The sequence below is a fragment of the Pongo abelii genome, chromosome 1, assembly GCF_028885655.2.
Source record: "Pongo abelii isolate AG06213 chromosome 1, NHGRI_mPonAbe1-v2.0_pri, whole genome shotgun sequence".
Classification (NCBI taxonomy): domain Eukaryota; kingdom Metazoa; phylum Chordata; class Mammalia; order Primates; family Hominidae; genus Pongo; species Pongo abelii.
Window position 1 is genome coordinate 95,950,006 of NC_071985.2, and position 21,304 is coordinate 95,971,309.

General features: G+C 43.8%; 1 protein-coding gene and 1 long non-coding RNA gene across 7 annotated transcripts in view; both read left to right on the forward strand.

Moving 5' to 3' along the window:
• The first annotated feature begins 436 nt into the window (after positions 1 to 436).
• ADAR (adenosine deaminase RNA specific) overlaps positions 437 to 21,304 on the forward strand; it is a 46,634-nt gene continuing 25,766 nt past the window's right edge. For 2 of the 6 annotated variants that reach the window (XM_054552480.2, XM_054552485.2), the window contains exon 1: positions 449 to 604. In XM_054552480.2, coding sequence (XP_054408455.1) covers positions 461 to 604 — 144 coding nt within the window. In that variant the 5' untranslated portion in view covers positions 449 to 460. Of the gene's footprint in view, positions 605 to 20,172; positions 20,388 to 21,304 lie in introns of those variants that run through there. The other 4 variants (XM_063727453.1, XM_054552494.2, XM_024245647.3 and 1 more) reach the window with 4 other exon arrangements.
• LOC134762024 (uncharacterized) lies at positions 611 to 7,221 on the forward strand. Its single transcript, XR_010141460.1, has 2 exons — positions 611 to 3,328; positions 5,592 to 7,221. It is a non-coding gene; the product is annotated as an uncharacterized LOC134762024 (long non-coding RNA).

Consider the following 21,304-nt stretch of genomic DNA (forward strand, 5'->3'; position numbering starts at 1 on the left):
GAGAGGCAGTGGCACAAGATGGGGACCACTTACAAGTTGATGAAAGTTAATTGATAATATTTTAGTTCTTGGTTAGCATGTCAAGTTAAAGAAAGTGTTCATTATATTATTTTAAAAATGAATTCGTTTAATTTAATTTAAACGGGCCATTCAAAGACTACTGGTTGTAATGTATTATTGGCTAATTCTGTGGTCTATTTTTTAAAAGAGGATTGTACCTACGTATCTTCTCAGGCCTTCCGGCCCAACCACGTTATAAATGACTAAGGAGTTCAATCAAGGCCATGGGCAAAAATGCAGCATCCTAAACCCATGTACCTACTCCCCACCGTACCCAAAACAGCGGCATTAACACAACGTAAAAAACCAAGGAAGACGTAGCAACAAAAACCTTAATTTCCTAGAGCGCAAACAAAAGAGGTTGAATCACGTGGTTCTTCCTCCCACGCCCGGCGCGCCAATGATGTCACCAATCTGCGACCAGACCATTGATTCCCGACTGAAGGTAGAGAAAGCTACGTGGTGGGGGAGGGTGGGGGGAGGGTCGCGGCCGCACTGGCAGCCTCCGGGTGTCCGGCCGTGTCCCGAGGAAGTACAAGACCCGGTAAGAGCCTCTGTCCTTCTTGGCCACACCTGCCTGGGCTGGAACGCCCGGCCCATGCGGCCTCTCCAGTCTCTGGCGTTGATGTTAGTGGAAGCGCGGGGGCGCCCCGGCAGGGCACTGAGGGTGGCCACAGGGCTGGGTGGGGACGCGGCTGGTAGGGGCACAGTGGCCGGTCTCGGCAGCCTTCCAGGAGGCGGACGCCCGGGCCGGTGTACTTTCGTGCGTGTGTGTGCGCCCGTGTGTGCGCGAGTGTGGGCGGCAGAGGCTGCGCACGGATGCTCCGGCGCTCGTGCCAGCCGGAGCCCAACAGCTGGGTACCAAAGGCCCAACAGCTGGGTACCAAAGGCCCTTGTTTCCCTCTCGCCGACTCCCCCGCCTCGGAGAGTGACTGGAGAGTGAGGCGCCTGGGACTCGCCGCGGTAGGCGCTTTGCTGCGCCTTCTCCCACAAACTGCGTTAGGACCGGCCCTTTATCCCAGAGATAACATCGCCGCCCTGGCGTGCCTTCCACAGGGAAGGCGTAGGAGGCCACTGTGGAAAGCTCACTGCGGGGTCACGGCCGCCGCGCTCAGCCTGTCTGGCCTGGTGCAGGAGGCCTAGTTGCGTCACCTCCCCTTCCTTCTCTGTTTAGCTTGATTTGGGGGCCCCACTAGAGGGTAATCCGGCCCCAAGTGTTTCGTGTTGGTATCAGAGTTTGGAAAACTTGCCTTCCAAAAAGGGATAGCTGTCATTGGATTTTGAATGTTGTGTGGAGGAGCCCAAGTATGCAATTAGCGGAGGGAGCAGAGTCTAGGCTGCCACGGGAGGAGACTTGCAAACAGAGGCCTACACAGTGTCTTGTTGCTAGAGAGGGAAGCAGGATTGCTAGAGCGGGTCATTGGGGGCAGAGAAGGTAGGGGCGTCAAACTGTCAGCAGTTGTGATGCCGACTTCTTTCTCTACCAGAGAAGCCGTGTTCCCATCCTTTTAAAGATCTTGAAATATCTTGTTCGTTATTTACAAACAGTTAATGCTTGCTATATGGGAAGCAGGGAAATAGAGTGGAAAGGGGACATGAACTTTGGAGTCAGGTCTGCCACTTAGCAGCTGTTTGACATTGAATGAGTTATTTAACTTCTCCACTTCCACTTGGGCTTATCTACAAAATGAGGATAATTATATCTACCTTGCCCGGGGTGTCAGAATTCGAAGTGTCTAGCTATTATTAGTAAGGGCCCAGTACCCAGGAGCTTGGACTTGCTCCCTTGCTGAAGGTTTCCTGTTGGTACAGCTGCTTGAGAAGCAGGGGAACTTTTTGCTATTTTAGATGTTTGCTATTCTGCCAGATATGATATGCAGACTTGGGGGTGGTGGTGGAGGGGAAATCTCAAAATCCGTAATCTCTCTGCTGTACACTTCATTAAATTCTAGAACTGCAAAGAGGTGAAGATCTCACTTTAGGCCGGGCGCAGTTGCTCATGCCTGTAATCCCAGCACTTTGGGAGGCCGAGGCAGGTGGATCACGTGAGGTCAGGAGTTTGAGACCAGCCTGGCCAACATGGTGAAACCCCGTCTCTACTAAAAATACAAAAATTAGACCAGCATAGTGGTGCACAACTGTGATCCCAGCTACTTGGGAGGCTGAGGCAGGAGAATCGCTCGAACCCGGGAGGTGGAGGTTGCAGTGAGCCGAGATCCCGCCATTGCACCCCAGCCTGGACGAGAGCAAAACTGTATCTCAAAAATAAATAAATAAATAAATAAAAACAAAAAACTCACTTTATTAATTATAACTTCTCATTTTGTTTTATTATTTTTCAATTTTATCCCGAGTAGCTGGGATCACAGATGTGCACCACCATGCCTGGCTAATTTTATTTTTTTTTGAGACGGAGTCTCACTCCATCACGCAGGCTGAAGTGCAGTGACGCGATCTCAGCTCACTGCAAACTCTACCTCCTGGGTTCAAGTGAGTCTCCCTCCTCAGCCTCCCGAGTAGCTGGGATTACAGGAGCATGCCACCATGCCTGGCTAATTTTTGCATTTTTAGTAAGACAGGGTTTCACCATGTTGGCCAGGCTGGTCTCGAACTCCTGACCTCAGGTGATCCACCTGCCTTGGCCTCCCAAAGTGCTGGGATTACAGGTATGAGCCACCGTGCCTGGCCTATGCCTGGCTAATTTTTGTATTTTTAGTAGGGATGGGGTTTCACCATGTTGGCCAGCCTGGTCTTGAACTCCTGACCTCAAGTGATCTGCCCACTTCGGCCTCCCAGAGTGCTGGGATTACAGGCATGAGCCACCGCGCCAGACCTTTCGCTTCTCTTTAGCACTTGCTATGTACCTGACACTGTGTTGAGCACTTTACATATACTAACTTATTTCATCCCTCTAGCAACTGAGTGCACTAAATATTATCCCCATTTTACAGATGCAGAAGTGAATCTTGGCTAAGGTCCTGACATTAATTAACTGCAGAGCTGGAACTTGAAGCCAGCTGTGTGGTTTGAGTCTTGCTCTTTCTCAGTGACTAGTAAACCTGGTGCGGTGGGGGAAAGGAGGCCCAGACAGAGTTTAGTGGGCCAGCATTGGCTGCAAGAATAACATCTCAAATTGTCCAATGATACATTATCTTTTATTTTACGTTTTTTACTCAGCATTGTCCAGATATGAACCAAGGTTTGGCCTTTTCACCAAGAGAAAAAGGACAGGCTCATGGGCACACAGTGCTGGGATGATGGGCACAAAGTAGGTATTCGGAAAATGCTTGTGGAAAAAAGAAATTCTGAGGCATTGTTATTTCTGCCAGCAGGAGGCCCCGTGCTTATTACACACAGGCTCCTTAAGCCAGCTATTTTTATACTATAACACACTGTAATATGAGCATTTTTCTGATTCATGGATTTAAAGATTTGAAGCCCTGTTTCAGACCAAGATTGGTAGTATTATCTGTGACCAACTGATTAGAGTTCTCAAATATGTGAACAACAGAATCTGAGCTTTTGGGCTTCTGTAGTAATCTCTTGAGATACAGCAATTTGTTTTGCTATAACATCTGTTAGACTTGGACCTTAATGGGTACAACTGCTTGAGTTTTCTGGAGAACACTGGATGATTGTTTGACATCAGGGATAAAGAGTTCAAAATATTAAGTTTGTCTCAAAATTAAATATTTGGGAAAGACCTGTGATTGATGTGCATTCATTGTAGGAATAGTACACTAGTTTTAAACAGATGATATTCCTGGTATTTTTGATGAGCTATTCTGTGTCTTAAAGATGTTTAAAGATGACTTGTGGTTGTATAGTGAACTATTAGGAACATACAAAATTTATATAACCCATCCATATAGACTGTGACTTGCACCCCCCTCAGTTCCTTCACCCAAGGAGGTCTAGTTGCTGCTTCTATACCCTCTGGTTACCTTGAAGCTACCTATTTCACCGTCTTTATCAGACTTAATAGGTGAGACCCTCTGACATCAGCCTCCCTTTCCTTCTGTACCACGCCTTGCCACATGCACACAGAATGAAGCTCTTCTGCAAAAGGACTGTATATTAATCTACTTGCAAGTGGCACAAACCCAGTGTAAATTAACTTAAGCAAAAAAAGTTTTTTCCTCCCTTTGATTATTTAACTAGAAAGTCCAAAGGCAAGCTTCAGGCATGGCTGGATCCTGGGGCTAAAATGATGTCATGAGGGCTTTCTTGGCCCTTCCTTTTTCGGCTCCGTTTTCTTTATTGACTTCATTTCTCTTGCTGTTTTCTTTTTTTTTCTTTTTTTTTTTTTTTTGAGATGGAGTCTTGCTCGTCTTGCTCTGTCGCCCAGGCTGGAGTGCAGTGACATGATCTTGGCTCGCGGCAACCTCCGCCTCCCAGGTTCAAGTGATTCTCCTGCCTCAGCCTCCCGGGTAGCTAGGATTACAGATGCCCGTCACTACCCCCACTAATTTTTGTATTTTTAGTAGAAATGGGGTTTCACTATGTTGGCCAGGCTGGTCTTGAACTCCTGACCTCAGGTGATCCGCCCGCCTCAGCCTCCCAAAGTGCTGGGATTACAGGCATGAGCTACCGTGCCCGGCCTTCTTGCTGCTTTCTCTATGCATAGTGAAAAAGCTCCGTGTCAGCAACCTCAAGCCTATGACCTGATGGCTGTCTTTTAGCATTGTAAACTAACCATTGCTGACAGGGAAGTAGGGAGACCACAATTGGAGAGGTCTACATCATAGGCTTACTCTTGGGATGAGGAAGTAAACTGCCCCTCCATAACCTTATGGGGTGGGGAAGTTCAGAGGTCCTAGGCAGGCAGAAACAGCACATGACTACTGCAGGGGTGTGTGTATGCACACATGTGTGCTTACATGTGTGCTCTTATCTCACTTCTTTGGGGTCTTTCTAGAGCCTTCCAACTGGAATGAATCCAGTAGGTTGTGTTTGTCCATCAAACTTTGACTCCCACTGTGGCATTCATTATGTGCTCTCCGTCCTTTCTGTACCTTTGCATCTGCTGTTTGGGTTGCCCTTCCCCATTGCTTCATCTAGCTGATCCTTATAGATTCAGGTCATGCTTCTCCCAGAAGCCTTCCTTGACATCTTCCTTAATGAGCTACGCATCCCTTCTCTCTGCTCCCGTAAACACCTGAGCACAACCCCCTTGTAGATGTTATTTCTGTTTGATAATTGTCTGTTTATTGGTCATGTCTCCACTAGACGGAGATCCCCTTGAGGACAGAGTGCCCTTTGCTTTGTATTCCTTATCTCCTACCCTTAGCTAGTATTATTTGTCTTCATAGCACTCATAACTGACATTGTATATTTATTTGTTTATTTATTGCCTGTCTCTCCTCATTGACTGTCTCTCATTAGCTTCATGAGAACAATGTGGAAAGGAATTTTCTTTGTTATCAAAGCAAAACAAAACTACCTTGAGGCCTAGGACAGTGCCTCATACTGGCGTATAGTCTATGTTCAGTAAATGTTTATTAAATGAATGAATGGAAATCTTCCCACAGGAAGAAAACGCTGGCATTATGTTGAACATTCCAGTCTGCATGATAGATACGCTTCTCACTGTAAAGATCTGAAACTTCAGTACCATGGCATCCCAGGAAGGCAGCACACCTCTTCCCATATGTGTTCGAACCTGCAGAGGTCAGGCCCAAGGAGCCTCCAGCTGGAAATTCTACCCTGTGTGATGTTTCACTCCTCTCAAACTTTTCTGAACTTTGATGGGTTGTATATTAAGGCCTTCTCCATATTTTGAGGCCCTTTCCTTGGAGTATTTATTTTTAAAACATTTATTTAAGCACTTACAAAGTGACAGGCACTGTTCTTAGTCCTTTATAAATAGCAACTCACTCTTGGACTGGAGTTTGGGGACCAAGGGTTGTCAACTTTAAAACTTTTTTCTTTTTAAGTACCAAAACACTCAAGAACAGAAATAAGACTACTCTGCATCTGGTCCATCTCGCCCTCCAGAAGTAGAGCTATCTAACAGCCTGATATAGGTCTTGTCCCTGCCCTTTCCTCGGGTTTTTACAGCCATAGCTAGTAAATATAACATACTGCATCTCATCACCTTTGTTTGGTCTTCCCTCAAACGCAGCCATGCTGTGCGGCAGAACCAGGTGGGGAACCAGTGGCTCAGAGCCCACTCTGCTTTTCAGGACATGGGCTGCTCAAGCGTCTGTCTTCAGCCCTCTCCCAGGGAGGGCCTAAACCCACATCCTCAGGCCCCTGCAGAGCACATCCATCTTCCTAGTTACATGTTATGCCTTATCTGCGGGAACCCTAGCCACGCCACACCCACCCCTCAACACATGAAGAAAGGGAAAAAATACCCCTTACTTTCTTTTGACAACAACAAAAAAGTACTTCTCCTACAAATAGAGACTTGAAATGACAGGGTTATTATTTAACCCCGCTCTTACTCCAAACATCCAAGTGGCAGTTTCAGCCTAGCTGCAGTACTCTGTTGTAGTGCTTAGTCCTGATTTGCTTCCTAAGAAGTGAATACCAGTTTCCACTGCCATCAGCAATGCCTGAGTACTTACTGTGCCTCTCCCTCACCCTACCCTCCTCTCCAGAACTGAGTATTTTACTAAAAAAGGAAAATCTTAGCTAAATTTGAAATAGCATCTCATTTTAATTTGCATTTTTTATTATAATTAAGTTTGAGCCCTTTTTACCCATACTGAGCCATTTTTATTTCTACTTTTTAAATTTTTGGTTAATGTTTTGTCTATTCACTTATTGTGTTTAAGTGATTTTAAAAATATACAAATATTCTGAAAAACATGAGTTTATCCTCATGGTAAAAAGCAAACAATTTTATTTGCAGTTAATTCTTTTTAGTTTATTGTTTGCCATCTAATTTTGGCTTTATCATTAAAAATACAAATCTATTTTTCATTCTTTTGTAGACAAATTTTGTTCTTTTTTATTTCTTTTGCTTGTGAGCATAAAAAGGTTTTTTTCCTTATTCTGTATTCTAGTTTTTTTATGGTTTGCATTTTTACATATGACTTTTAAAAAGCTAGCATTCAGTTTTATTTCAGATTTTAATAAGATATTTGATGAAAATAGTGTAATATTTTAAATAAAATCAGTTTTAATTAAAGGTCTATGTATTAAGGATGTTTATATTACTGTACTTATATTTTTTCTTTTTAAATAATTTATCAGAATAGCAAACAGCTTGCTTGACAAAACTAAGATTCACATATATGGATAATCATAATTTTAGTGTTCTTAGCGTTTCCATAAATTGCTGCATGAAAAGATATTTATGTGTGGCTGTCTGGTTTAAAGAGGCACTCGTGCTTGGCAACAGCTTTTCAGCATGTAGCCAAGATGACGAATTCAGCCTCTTCCAGTTCCTCTTCCTCACTATTTCCCTAAGATTTTTTTCATGGGAGCATAACTATGTGTATCTCTGTGCACAGATTTTATGTGTACCTTTCAATGTATTTTAACAAAAATATATCCATTTAACTATCCAAATCAAGAAATAAAACATTTTCATTACCTCAGAAAGCTCCCCTGTGGCCCTTTCTAGTCACCACTACCCCCAAAGGCCAACACTATTGATGTCTGATATCTGTCACTATAGATTAGATTAGTTTTGCCTGTTCTAAAATTTCATGTCAGTGTGTGCTTTTGTTTGTGGCTTCTTTCAGTGAGGATCAACCACGTTGCATGTGTCAGTATCCAGTGTGTGAACATGCATCAAGTTATTTATTCATTAGTTGATTGACATTTGGGTTATTCCAGTTTGGGGCTATTAAGAAGAATAAAGCTCTATGAACAGTTTTTTTCCTGTTTTTTATTGTAGTAAAATACACAACATAAAATTTACCATCTTAAACCATTGTTTGTTTGTTTGTTTGTTTTTGAGACGGAGCCTTGCTCTGTTACCCAGGCTGGAGTGCAGTGGCACGATCTCGGCTCACTGCAACCTCCACCTCCCAGGTTCAAGCAATTCTCTGCCTTAGCCTCCCAAGTAGCTGGGATTACAGGCACCCACCACCATGCCCAGCTAATGTTTGTATTTTTAGTAGAGATGGAGTTTTACCACCTTGGCCAGGCTGGTCTTGAACTCCTGACCTGTGGTCCACCCGCCTTGGCCTCCCAAAGTGCTGGGATTACAGGCATGAGCCACCGCGCCCGGCCCTTAAACCATTTTTAAGTGTATAGTTCAGTAGTGTTAGGTATAGTCACATTGTTGTGCAACAAATCTCCAGAACTTTTTCATCTTGCAGATCTAAAACTCTATATTCATTAACAACTCCTCTTTTCCCCCATCCTCCAGCCCCTGGTTCTATGGACATTCTTGTACAAGTCTTTTTGTGGCCATTTTTCTTGGGCAAGTACCCAGGAGTATAAATGCTGGGTCTAGCCTTAGAAGAAACTGCCTTACGGTTTTCTCGAATAGTTAGTTGTACCATTTTATGTTCCCACAGTATACAAAAATGCTAGTTTGCTCCATATCCTCACCAACATTAGGTATTGTGAGTCTTTTTTATTTTAGCCATTCTGTAGCTGTGAAGTGGCATCCCATTGTGGTTTTATCACATGTTCTAGTCAGTTATTTACATGTCTGTTCCCATTACTAGACTGTGAACTTCATAAGGGAAGGTTCATGCAGTAAGTAGTTTTTTTTTTGTTGTTGTTCTTATTAACCTTCCTCTTCTTATTTTGAGGGTGATACATGCTTTATTATTAAAAAGAACTTAAAAATTATAGAAAGCTATTAAAAAGTCAATAAAATCACAGGTTAGCCCACCTCTCAGACATCATCAGGAGTGTTTTGGTCTTTCAAGCAGTGCTGTGTTGGTTCGTACAGATAGAACAGTTCCCATGATGGTTGATTCAGCAACCCAGCATTGTTCCAGCCCGCTGCCTTGCCATCCTCTGGACATCACTTATTCCCAGCGAGGAGCCCTTCTCTCAGACAGCCCCAGACAGATTGTTTTTGTGGTTTGCTGGCCACAAATGTATCACATGTATCACTGACAAAAGAAGTAGAATCCTCAATACTGGATTAAATTAGATTAATTAACATCCTTCCTCTGGGGCTGGGGAGGGAACCTGGCCTTCTTAGGAAAGTGGACAGAATCAGGGCACTGTCACAGAAAGGGAGGCGTAGTTCTAGCGTAGGCCACTAACATTATCTGCCTCTTCTTTTTTTTTTTTTTTTTTTTTTTTTTTGAGATGGAGTCTCACTCTGTCACCCAGGCTGGAGTGCAGTGGCACGATCTCAGCTCACTGCAACCTCTGCTTCCCAGGTTCAAGCGATCCTCCTGCCTCTGCCCCACTAGTAGCTGGGATTACAAGTACCTGCCACCACACCCGGCTAATGTTTGTATTTTTAGTAGAGATGGGGTTTCACCATGTTGGCCAGGCTGGTCTCAAACTCCTGACCTCAGGTGATCCACCTGCCTCGGACTCCCAAAGTGCTGAGATTACAGGCATAAGCCACCACGGCTGGGCTGCTTCTTGGTGTTTTTATTTAATTTTTTTACACTTAGTCTTTCAATACATTTGTAATTTGTTTTGGCATATTAATATAAGGCTAGACTCTAGACTTTTTTTTTTTTTTCCAAATAGCCATCCAGTTGGCCCAGCTCCATCTGTTGAATAACCTTTTTCTCACTGCTGTTTTTGGTTCCTCATCATGCATTGGATTTCTGCACATACTAGGCTCTGTTTGGAGGGAGGTGGTTCTTTTCTGTTAGTCTGAAGCTCTACCCTTGCTTTATACCAGTGCTGCCTTGGTTTAATTAGCGTAGCTGTACTGTTTTGTTTGTTCTTGTACTTGAACTTTATTTATTCCCATCCAATGACCTATTAATTGCATCTGAACTTTAGAGTAATCATTTTGTCAGGTATCCACTCCTTACTGCCCCAACCTGATAGTATTTGCAGTAAATCGTTATTTAATTTGATATTAATTAGCATTCATAAAGTATTCTGCCATCACATTTGACACTGGTGTGTCCTTCTATTTAAGACATATATTCCTCAGTGAGTTTTGTAATTTTCCACATGTAAGGTCTTCACATTTCTTAGGGTTATTCCTAGATACTTCTTTTTTTTAATTTAATGTTTTATTTGCTATTAAGAATATGGTATTCTTAATAGCAAATAAAACATTAAAGTATATAAAGAATATATACTTACTATATGAAGAATATATACTTATATATTACTATAGTAATGTATATATTACTATATAAAGAATATATACTTACTTTATATGCATATATACATATGCATATAAAGAAGCTATTGTGTTTTATATGTTTCTCTTATATTCAACCATATTTCTTGACTGGTATTGGTTCTAAGAGTTTTTCAGTTGATCCTCTTGGATCAACTAGGGTTATGATGATATCATCTGCAAATAATCTATTTTTCTTTTTAATAGTTTATCTCTTATTTTTGTTTCATAATGTAGAATATGTAAGAATTTCCATATGTAGAAAAGATATTAAATATATATATTTAACATGTGTTAAATACCATGTTTGTTTTATTTTAAGACCACTGAGCATAAGGACTTGCTATTGATTTAATAACAGATTTGGGGAGCACTATATTAAATGTATACTTAAACTGTAATTCATATTCCAATATCAGAAATGTTAGGATGTAAAAAGCAGTGCATCTTAGAATTAAGGAAAATAACAATGGTAATGGTAGCCCTCCTTTTTCTCGTTTGAGTGGTAGTGTCTAACTGTTCCATTCTACATATGATATTGCCTGTTGATTTATGATAGACAGTCTTTATTATTAAAGTATCCTCGCACATCTTCCTGTTTGGAAGAGGTTTCGTGTTGGTTTAATCAGCTTAGGAGGGAAAGGTGATCATCAGGGTCACTTTCATGCAGAATCCCACCTCTGCCCACAATTCCTGCCTTCTTTGAACTTTCTTTGTTAAAGTAAGAATCTAGACTCTGGCATCAAAGATTGATATGCTAAGCAGAAGTTTACTGCCCAGCAGAGAACCAGTTGAGTGCAAAAGTTAGGCTCTGAGATCTAAGCCTTGAGGGTGGCAATGAGGGATGAGGTAGGTTTTTAAAACTCAGGGTCTCCATCCCATATTAGGAAATCAAAGTCTCCAAATGCTACTTATTGGCCAGTGTTATCTGGACTAGGCATTGTCTAAGCAACAAGCAGGACAGGATGCTTGCAGGGGTTTTTGATAAGTTATCTCTCACTATGTCTATGAGTCAGGATAATAGTGCCCCAGTCATTGTTTTGGTAGAAGTCCAGTCCACTGGCTAGGCAGCCATGTTGGGATTCATCACTTTGTAGTTTTTAACTTTTTACTGTATTCCATACTGGGAAGTTCAGCCCTCCTCTGAGATACCGATTGTCCACTAGAACTCCAGACAGAAGTGCTGGAGAGGGCAGTGGGCCAGGTCAGGAAGACATAAGCCAGAGTTGAAGTACAACACTGGAAAGAACAAAGTCTTTAGAGCAGTGCCTCTTAACCTTCGTTCTGGGTACACAGATCTATCTGGGAGTCTGAAAGCTATGGACTGTCTCTTGAGGGAAATGTGCATGTTGAGTTTTTCAGTAAATATTTTTGAGCATGCTGAAAACAAAACACTTGTATAGCCCTAGCTTCTTGGAACTTGTAGTAAAAGAGACAGATATTTACCAAAAAACCACATGAAGAAATGTAAAATTACAAGTGTAAATATGCTCCAAAAGAGAGGAAGGGGTCTGGAAAGCATGTGATGGGAAGGGGTAGGGGTTAGAGCTCAAGCTCTTCCTCCAGAAGTGTTGACTACCCTGAGATCTGAAGGGCAAATCATAGGATAGTGAAAAGGAGGAGAAATAATCCAGAGAGAGGGGCAAGTATGTGGCAGGAGGGAGCATGGCAATCTAGAGGGAGGGAAAGAAGGCTCAGGGAGGCTGGGGGACAGAGAGATGGGGCATGGTCCAACAGAAGGGAGAAGGATGGCAGGGCTAGGCCATGTAAGGCTTTGCAGCCATCGTGTAAAGATGTTTGCCTTTATCTTAAGAGCATTAGGAAGCCATCAAAGTATTTTTTTGTTAATAATGTAAATATCTGATATGCATAAAAGATTCCTGCAGCATATATGTATCACTGAAATACAACAATGAAACGAATGCACGTGAACCTAACACCTTCCCCTGAATGAGAACCTTATCTGTATTGCTGAAGCCTCCCTTGTCCCCTCTTGGATCCCATCTCCCTGTGTTCCCCCTCCCCCCTTAATTGCTCGTTTAGAATTTTCTTGAATTCCATGCATGACATGATCAGATTTTGGTTTTCAGAGATCACACAAGCTGTGTCGAGAAGACTGGATAGAAAAGAGGCCAAAGTACATGCGGGGAAACCAGTTTGGAGGTTGTAATCACAAAACACAATCTTACTAAAAGTTTGTCTGCATTTTATTTTATTGCCTTGGAAATTTCTTTCACAGATGATTTATTTTCATCATTTAAAAATATAAATTAATGGTATCTTCCTAGAAAAAAATAAAATCAGATAAAACTAAAAGCTCTAATTCTGTTGGATAATAATGAGAAGGCTGTACTGTTTGGCTTAACTAAAAAATGTGGTGAGGCATGGTGGCTCACGCCTGTAATTCCAGCACTCAGGGAGGCCAAGGCAGGCAGATTGCTTGAGCCCAGGAGTTCGTGACCGGCCTGGGCAACATAGTGCAGCCCTATTTCTATGAAAAAAAAATTTTTTTAATTAGCCAAGCATGGTGGTATGTGCCTGTAGTCCCAGCTGCTTAAGACGCTGAGGCAGGAGGATTGCTTGAGCCCAGGAGTTTGAGATTGCAGTGAGGCATGACTGTACCACTGCACTCTGGCCTGGGTGACAGAGACCTTGTCTCTTAAAAAATAAATAAATAAATAAAGGACATCATGGCTGTGCATAAGTACATCTATGACAGCTAGTCTGTTTTGGCCTTTTCCCTTTGATGTACCCAAATGCAGAAACTCCTATCTTGCCTAGCAAAGCCTCTGGCAGCCCTGGACTGGGAGCTCCCTGGTTTGTACTGTCCAGCAAAGATGCTGTAGTAGTTTCCCGTGGCTGTCTGCTGTAAAAAAATAACCACAAACTAGGTGGCTTAAAACAACAGAAATTTATTACCTGACAGTGCTGGAGGCCAGAAATCCGAAATCAGTATCACTGGGCCATGTTGGCAGGGCTGTGCTCCCTCCAGAGGCTGTAGGGGAGAATCCATTCCTTGCCTCTCCCAACCTCTGTTGGGTGCTGGCATCGCTTGTCTTGCGGCCGCGTCGCTCTAATCTTCAAGGCTAGCATCTTCAAATCATTCTCTACTCTGTCTTCACATGGCCTTTTCCTCTGTGTGTGTAGATGGAAATTTTTTTTGAACTTGCCAACACTAAAAGAAACACTTTTAAAGACCAGTGGTCACTTGAAAATGGCTCTCTGTCAAATTCCAAGAAAACCAGTTCACTGAAAGTCAGTTCTACAAAAGCCCCTCCATCTTACCCCTTTGCCTCCTCAGTTTCCTCCTCAATCTTCTGCTCTACAGCAGCAGGGAGACAGCAGAGCACATTTCCTCCAAATTCTATTAAGAAGACAGAATAAAAACTGGTCAATTAAGACTAGGGAGATTAAGAAAAAAGTAAATGCAACATATTGGTTGTTTCATAAATTGGTTATTCAAGGAATTGACCATTTGGCAAATTGACTTTCAGCAAATTGGCTGTTGGTGAAATCAGCCTATTTCCCTGAGAAACACTGCAGAAGTCAGGGCAGTGGCTGCCTTGAGCCTGCCCAGGACAGGACTGTGATTGTCCCCTCCTGCTTTCTACAAGCCATGGAGATGGGGGCATTGCTCTTGCATGAGGCTGGGACCGAGAGCAGCCCCCTACAGGCTGGATCTGGATCCTAGGGAAGAAGAAGATGGGAGATCTCCCCCTTTGGGTCCCGAATCAATAGAACCCAAATGTAGGCCAGTAGCTGAACCTCTGTGCTAGCCAGAGTCAGGCCAGAAGTCAGTCAGGTGTTGCATCCAAGAACAATCTAGCATCGGAGAAGCGGCTTAAGCATGTCAGGATATAATGTATAAAACCACAAGTTGTATAGGGTCACCCTGTGGGGTAGTTATCAGACTGAATGTACATTTATTAGTTATACATACTTGCAAAAGATTGCACACAGGCCTGTTAGTCATTATTATTAGTATTATTTTACATATGTAATATTATTACAAATGTTATATCTTTATTATATAATACTTAAGCCTGGCACATATAGCTAGTTGATAAATACTATACTTTTTTTCTTTGTTACTAGATAACTTACTGGAGTGGATAAAGGCACTTAATAGCTTTTGGAGACCTCTTTTTCTTCTGGGGGTACCTGAGGCATTTCTTGCTTTCTTTTTTATTTTTTTATTTTTATTTTTTTGAGATGGAGTTTCACTCTTGTTGCCCAGGGTGGAGTGCAATGGTGCGATCTCGGCTCACTGCAACCTCCGCCTCCCAGGTTCAAGTGATTCTCCTGCCTCAGCCTCCCTAGTAGCTGGGATTACAGGCATGTGCCACCACACCCGGCTAATTTTGTATTTTTAGTAAAGACGGAGTTTCTCTATGTTAGTCAGGTGGGTCTCGAACTCCCGACCTCAGATGATCCACCCACCTCGGTGTCCCAAAGTGCTGGGATTACAGGCATGAGCCACCGCGCCTGGCCGCATTTCTTGCTTTCTTGTAACTTCAAAAGCCAGTTTTAGCTGGGGGCAGTGGTTCACGCCTGTAATAGCAGCATTTTCGGAGGCCGAGGCAGGCGGATCACCTGAGATCAGGAGTTTGCGACCAGCCTGGCCAATATGGTGAGACCCCACCTCTACTAAAAATACAAAAATTAGCCAGGCATGATGGCATGTGCCTGTAGTCCCAGCTACTTGGGAGGCTGAGGCAGGAGAATCACTTGTACCTGGGAGGTGGAGGTTGCAGCGAGCCGAGATCACGCCACTGCACTCCAGCCTGGACAACAGAGTGAGATTTTTCAAAAAAAAAAAAGCCATTTCTGGTCATTAACATCAATAGAAAATATATGTCAGCATAAACACTGCCACAGAGCACTACTCAGCCAGTTGGGCAACTCACTCTTCTCTACCAAAAGCTTTACAGGTTATCAAAGCAAGTGGGTTTGCTGTGGGAGGCCACTGTGAATTTTGAAAATTAATGTTGAGGGACTGGCACAGTGGCTCACCCCTGTAATCCCAACATTTTGGGAGGCCGAGGCAGGCGGATCACGAAGTCAGGAGATTGAGACCATCCTGGCTAACACGGTGAAACCCCGTCTCTACTAAAAATACAAAAAATTAGCCAGGCATGGTGGCATGCGCCTGTAGTCCTAGCTACTTGGGAGGCTGAGACAGGAGAATCACTTGAACCTGGAGGTTGCAGTGGGCTGAGATCGCACCACTGCAGTCCAACCTGGGCAACAGAGCAGGACTCCGTCTCAAAAAAAAAAAAGAAAGAAAATTAATGTTGATTGTTAGGAACTATTTTAGTGGAATAAAAACTCAATGATAAAGAATTGAGGAGAAACAACGATAACAAAAAAGGAAGGCAATAAATTTGTGCCTGACAACTCTGAATTGCTTACTGTACATTTCCTAAGAGTTATTCTAAAATGATGCCCTGGTACTTAAAAATAACTGAGTAGGCTGGGCGCGGTGGCTCACACCTGTAATCCCAGCACTTTGGGAGGCCAAGACGGGCAGATCACGAGGTCGGGAGATCGAGACCATCCTGGCTAACACAGTGAAACCCCATCTCTAATAAAAATACAAAAAAATAGCCGGGCGTGGTGGCAGGCGCCTGTAGTCCCAGCCACTCGGGAGGCTGAGGCAGGAGAATGGCGTGAACCCAGGAGGCGGAGCTTGCAGTGAGCTGAGATTGCACTACTGCACTCCAGCCTGGGTGACAGAGCGAGACTCCATCTTAAAAACAAAAAAAAAAAACAAAAACAAACAAAAAAAAAAACTGAGTAATTTATTACTTTCTTTGATAATATGTTGCAAATTGTTTAGAATACATTCACAGGCAGTACATTTCTGTCCCAGTATCACTGTATGAGCAAATACTGAAGGAGTTTGCAGACATCTCCTTTACAGTAGACAGGGAGATAGATGTTTCAATTGGATATAGCCCATGTGTGTAGTAAAGTCTGGTTATAGTAAATTATAGACTAAAAAAGACTGTTGTTGTAAACATGTATCCCTGCACACAGTAAGGTTAAACAGAAGATCCACAACAAACCAAATTAACAATTACTAAGTCAGACTAACAGTTACTTATAGTTAAACAGCAAGAATAGCAGGGATTGGAAAACAAAACCAACTCAGGAGCCCTGATAATAGCATGTCCTTTCCTATAGGTGGGGGAAGTCTCACCCCCTGAATGCACCTATACAGCTAGAACTTGGCACTGCTATGTGGAAGCCAGACTTCTGAGAATACTGAGTTTCTGAGTACTTCATTTTTAGACAGTAACTCTTAATCATTTAGGTGGTTTTTAATAAGTAGCCCTAGGTGGTATAGATACATCTGGGGTCATTTCACAGGCCCTTGGGGAGGTGAGCCATTTTTTATAGGAAGAGCTCCTCCCTTGGGAGAGGACTGACCACCCATGTGTTGGCAGTGCCGTTATGCACGGGGAAGTTACAGGGAAAACGCTTGAAGGGTAGGCATGGATGAATGATGAATTAACAATGGGTGATTTTTATTGTGTTTGCTTGTCTGTATTTTCTGAAATAAACCTATTACTTTTGGTTAATTTTTTTAAAGACTTTCATCCAACTCGTCAAGTTCCTACAATAGAACAGTTAAAAAAAAAAAAGACATCATCACCTCACAACCATGGGGGAGTTAAAACAATTACTGAGGGGGAGGAGATGAAACGTTTATGAATAAGACTGTCTGCAGTTACTTGAGCTGCTAAGATTAAATGACAGTAGGAGTTGTTGTTCTTTCAAGGCATAAACTGACCTTCTGTTGAGGAGAGTTCACTGCTTCGCCACTGTGTCCTATGTTAGATTAAAAGGGGTCGGGGGAGCAGCGGTGCAGCTTCCCTCGCACAGTAGTTGTGATTAAAGCTTTTCCGGATCATTTCTGAAGAAGGGTAAAGGCTTTCAGATTGTCTTGCCTGAAGACAAGCAGAAGTAAGATATAACTCCTGTTACTTAAACGGAGGAAATAAAACATGGGGAAGTGGACTGGAATTGCAACAGCAAGAGTTTGTTGTGGTTCTTGTTTGTTTTTACCTTTTAAATTTGTGAAATACAGCATATATATACAGAAACATGAATAAAACATAAATGTATAATGAAATTATTGGAAAGCAAACATATGTAGCCACTACCCAAGTCAAGAGCTAGAATATCACCAGTACCCAAAAGATTTCTTCCCAGTCAAAACTCCCACCTTTCTCCCTAGAGGTAATTAACCACAATTTTGTCTTTTTTTTTTTTTTTTTTTGAGACGGTGTCTTGTTCTGTCTCCAGGCTGGAGTGCAATGGCACAGTCTTGGCTTACTGCAACCTCCGACTCCCTGCTTCAAGCGTTTCTCCCACCTCAGCCTCCCCAGTAGCTGGGACTACAGGCACACGCCACCATGCCCAGCTAATTTTTTTATTTTTAGTAGAGACGGGGTTTCACCATGTTGGCCACGATGGTCTCGATCTCCTGACCTCGTGATCCGCCCACCTCGGCCTCCCAAAGTGCTAGGCTTACAGGCATGAGCCACCGCGCCCGGCCTCATTTTGTCTTTTATGCAGAGCATACTATAGTTCGGTTTTGCCTGGCTTGGGACTTTCTGTAAGTGGGACCATATAGTATACATATGGCTTTTCCCACTCAGTATCATATTTAGATAATTAGCTACCTTGTTGCATGCGTAGATCTTTCATTTTTGTTGCTGTATTGTAGTCCATCATGGGCATATGCCACCATTTATCCATTTTACTTTTGATGGACATTTGGGTTGTTTCCACTTTGGGGGCTATTAGAGATATTACAAATAATGCAACCATGAACTTCTTGGGAAACCAGATAATGGTAAACTGGTTTCCTGTAGTGACTAGGAGCTGCTCTGCATCCTTGCTGCCACCTGGTCTAATCAGATGGCTAATGCTGTCTGTCTGGTGAATGGACAGTAGCTCACTGTAGCTATACTGTGCATTTCTCTGATGTGATGGGGTTGAGAACCTTTTCATATGTTTGATATTTTTTATCTCCTGTGAAGTTGTCTTTCGATTGTTTTTGCCCATTGTTATACCTATTGAGGGGTCTGTTATTCTTTCAACTAACCAGCCCTCTGAAGGCGAATATAAGGATATAAAACATGCTTCCTGCCCCCAAGGAGATGACTTGACAATTCTAGAGGCAGATATATGAACAAGAAGTACATGATAATTGTGATTACTGAGGCATCCATCTTCCCTACCAGACTAGCTAAAGGATGGTGCTGTTATTTGTGTTATATCCTGGGTGCTTAACACAGTATCTGCCACATAATTAGGTGCTTAGTAAAGTTTTGTTAAATGATCGAATGGGGCGTTTTTAGCGCAGTGTGCAAGTGCCCTATTAGGGGTAGGTGCCCAGTAACTCGAGAAGCATGGAGTAAGAAACCACAAACAGCACTTGCTCCCCCTCCCCTCCCACTACCTGCTGTGGGGAAGGCCTCCCTTGTAGATTTGAAAGGTTGATTCACGGGAAGCAGTGGAGGAGGTGCATGCTAGGCCAACGAATAGAATGTGCAAAGGCCCAGAAGGAAGACAGAGCCCAGCCTGCAAGGGAATGTTAATTTGGAGTGACTAACACCATGAAAGGGCATCAGCTGGAGATACTGCTATAAAGGCACTGCCTTGTAATCTCATAAGCAGGGGGGTAAAATTAAGATTAAACACAGGGAAAGAACATTCTTACAGGTGAGGATGGTGTTGAACCCTAGAATAATCGTTTTCCAGATACCTTGAACAAAAATCGAGCAGTTAGAGAAGCCTGACCATGAAGCAAATTTGACTTTTGTCCCTCTAGATAACAAAAGTTATCTTTTTGAAAGTAACGGTGTAATTCGAATGAGTGTAGAGAAGCGCTGAAGACTGAGCTTTACTAAAGCCTTCAGACCTGGATTTGGCAGCAGCGTGGCCTTAGTCAAGCCTCGGTTTCTACACCTGCAAAGTGGGAATAATGCCTACCTTGGAGGGCTGTTGTGAAGATTAAGGGAGATAATACATGTAAAGTACTTAACCATTTGCCTGGTTGGGTAGTTTTTATGACCTAGATCCTAAATTGTTCACTGCTGCTGTTGCTACTCTTGGTACTTTTTACTGGCTGGCATCTGCTTGCTTATGTTTGTAACATAGTAGGAGCATTAACAAGGTCCCACGGTGGGGACCTTGGTCGTTTGACGAGATCTGCGCTCCCGCCCATCCCCCCCACCCCCCCACATTGGAGACGCGGCCGCCACCGCGCTGGCGCAGAGAGAGGGAGGACCGGGCCTCATGCTGCTTCTGGCCTGAGGTTTTGTGTGCCTTTGTTTTCCTTTTGCTCTATTCGTGTATTCCTGCCTAGGGCCTGTGCGGGGAATTAGGAGCTCAGTACTGAAACGGCGGTTTTCCTAAACAGTACCGGACGGGCGCGGGGGCTGACGCCTGTAATCCCAACACTTTGGGAGGCCGAGGTGGGCGGATCTCTTGAAGCCGGGAGTTCGAGACCACCCTGGCTAACGTGGTGAAACCCTGTTCTTACTAAAAATACAAAAAAAAAAAAAGCCAGGAGTGATGGCGCGCGCCTGTAATCCCAGCTACTCCGGAGGCTGAGGCAGAAGAATCGCTTGAACCCGGGAGGCAGAGGTTGCAGTGAGCCGAGACTGCGCCATTGCACTCCAGCCTGGGCAAAAAGAGCAAGACTCCGTCTCAAAAAAAAAAAAAAAAAAAAGTACCTTCCGTAGTTCTCATGCAACGGAGGGGTTCGACTTGTAACCGGCCTGAAACCAAGCGCTGGCGCAAGATTTGCTCAAGCCCCTCCTCTTGGCCAAACTTTCCGGAGGGGAAGGCTTTCCGAAGAAACGAAAGCGAAATTGAACCGGAGCCATCTTGGGCCCGGCGCGTAGACCCGCGGAGTTTCCCGTGCCGACGCCCCGGGGCCACTTCCAGTGCGGAGTAGCGGAGGCGTGGGGGCCTCGAGGGGCTGGCGCGGCCCAGCGGTTGGGCCAGGGTCGTGCCGCCGGCGGGTCGGGTCGGGCAATGCCTCGCGGGCGCCATGAACCCGCGGCAGGTAAGCCGGGCCGGCCCTGGACCTTCGCCGCCGTCTGGGCTCGTTTACAACCTCACAGGCTTTGTGTTGTAGTGCGTAGTGTGTGCGTCTTGTGAGTGTTAGAGAGTGTGTGTGTGTGTGTGTCGTCTTGCCAAGCAGCATTGCTGGTTTAGGAATTTGTGCGTCTTGTGAGTGTTAGTGTGTGTGTGGGTGTGTGGTCTTGCCAGGCAGCATTGCTGGTTTAGGAATTTGTGCGTCTTGTGAGTGTTAGTGTGTGTGTGTGGGTGTGTGTGTGTCTGGTCTTGCCAAGCAGCATTGCTGGTTTAGGAATTTGTGCGTCTTTTGAGTGTTTGTGTGTGTGGGTGTGTGGTCTTGCCAAGCAGCATTGCTGGTTTAAGAATTTGTGGATTTGTATCCTGCTCATTAATTCTGCAGAATGGAGCAATGCGTGAAGAGGGCTTGGGGGAAAATGCGCCCCCGTCTGAGTAGGAAGGCCTGAGCCCATGTCAAGGCAGACACATCGTCTCCCTTTCTGCTAGGGCCCCTTGTGAACCCCCTAGCCCCGCTTTAGCCCCACTTGAACAACGTTCGGACTTTGAGGAGCGCACACTATCCTCAGCGCACCTTATCCACCTCCTCAAGGCCTTCTGGGAGTTAAAAATGGCCGTTAAGCTATAGGAGAAAGCTTGTTAACCACTTTATAAGTTATAGCTAAAAACTGGAAAAACACAAATGTCCTTCAGCAGGTTAATAGATAAACTGAAATACATCCACATAATGGGATACTGCTTAGTAGTAAATACTGTTACAAGTAACAACACGGGTGACTCGCAAGTGCGTTATGCTAAGCACGAGAAGCCAGACTCAAAAGGCTGCGTACTGTATGAGTCCATTTATGTGACATTCTGGAAAAAAAACACAGTTATAGGGATGGAAAG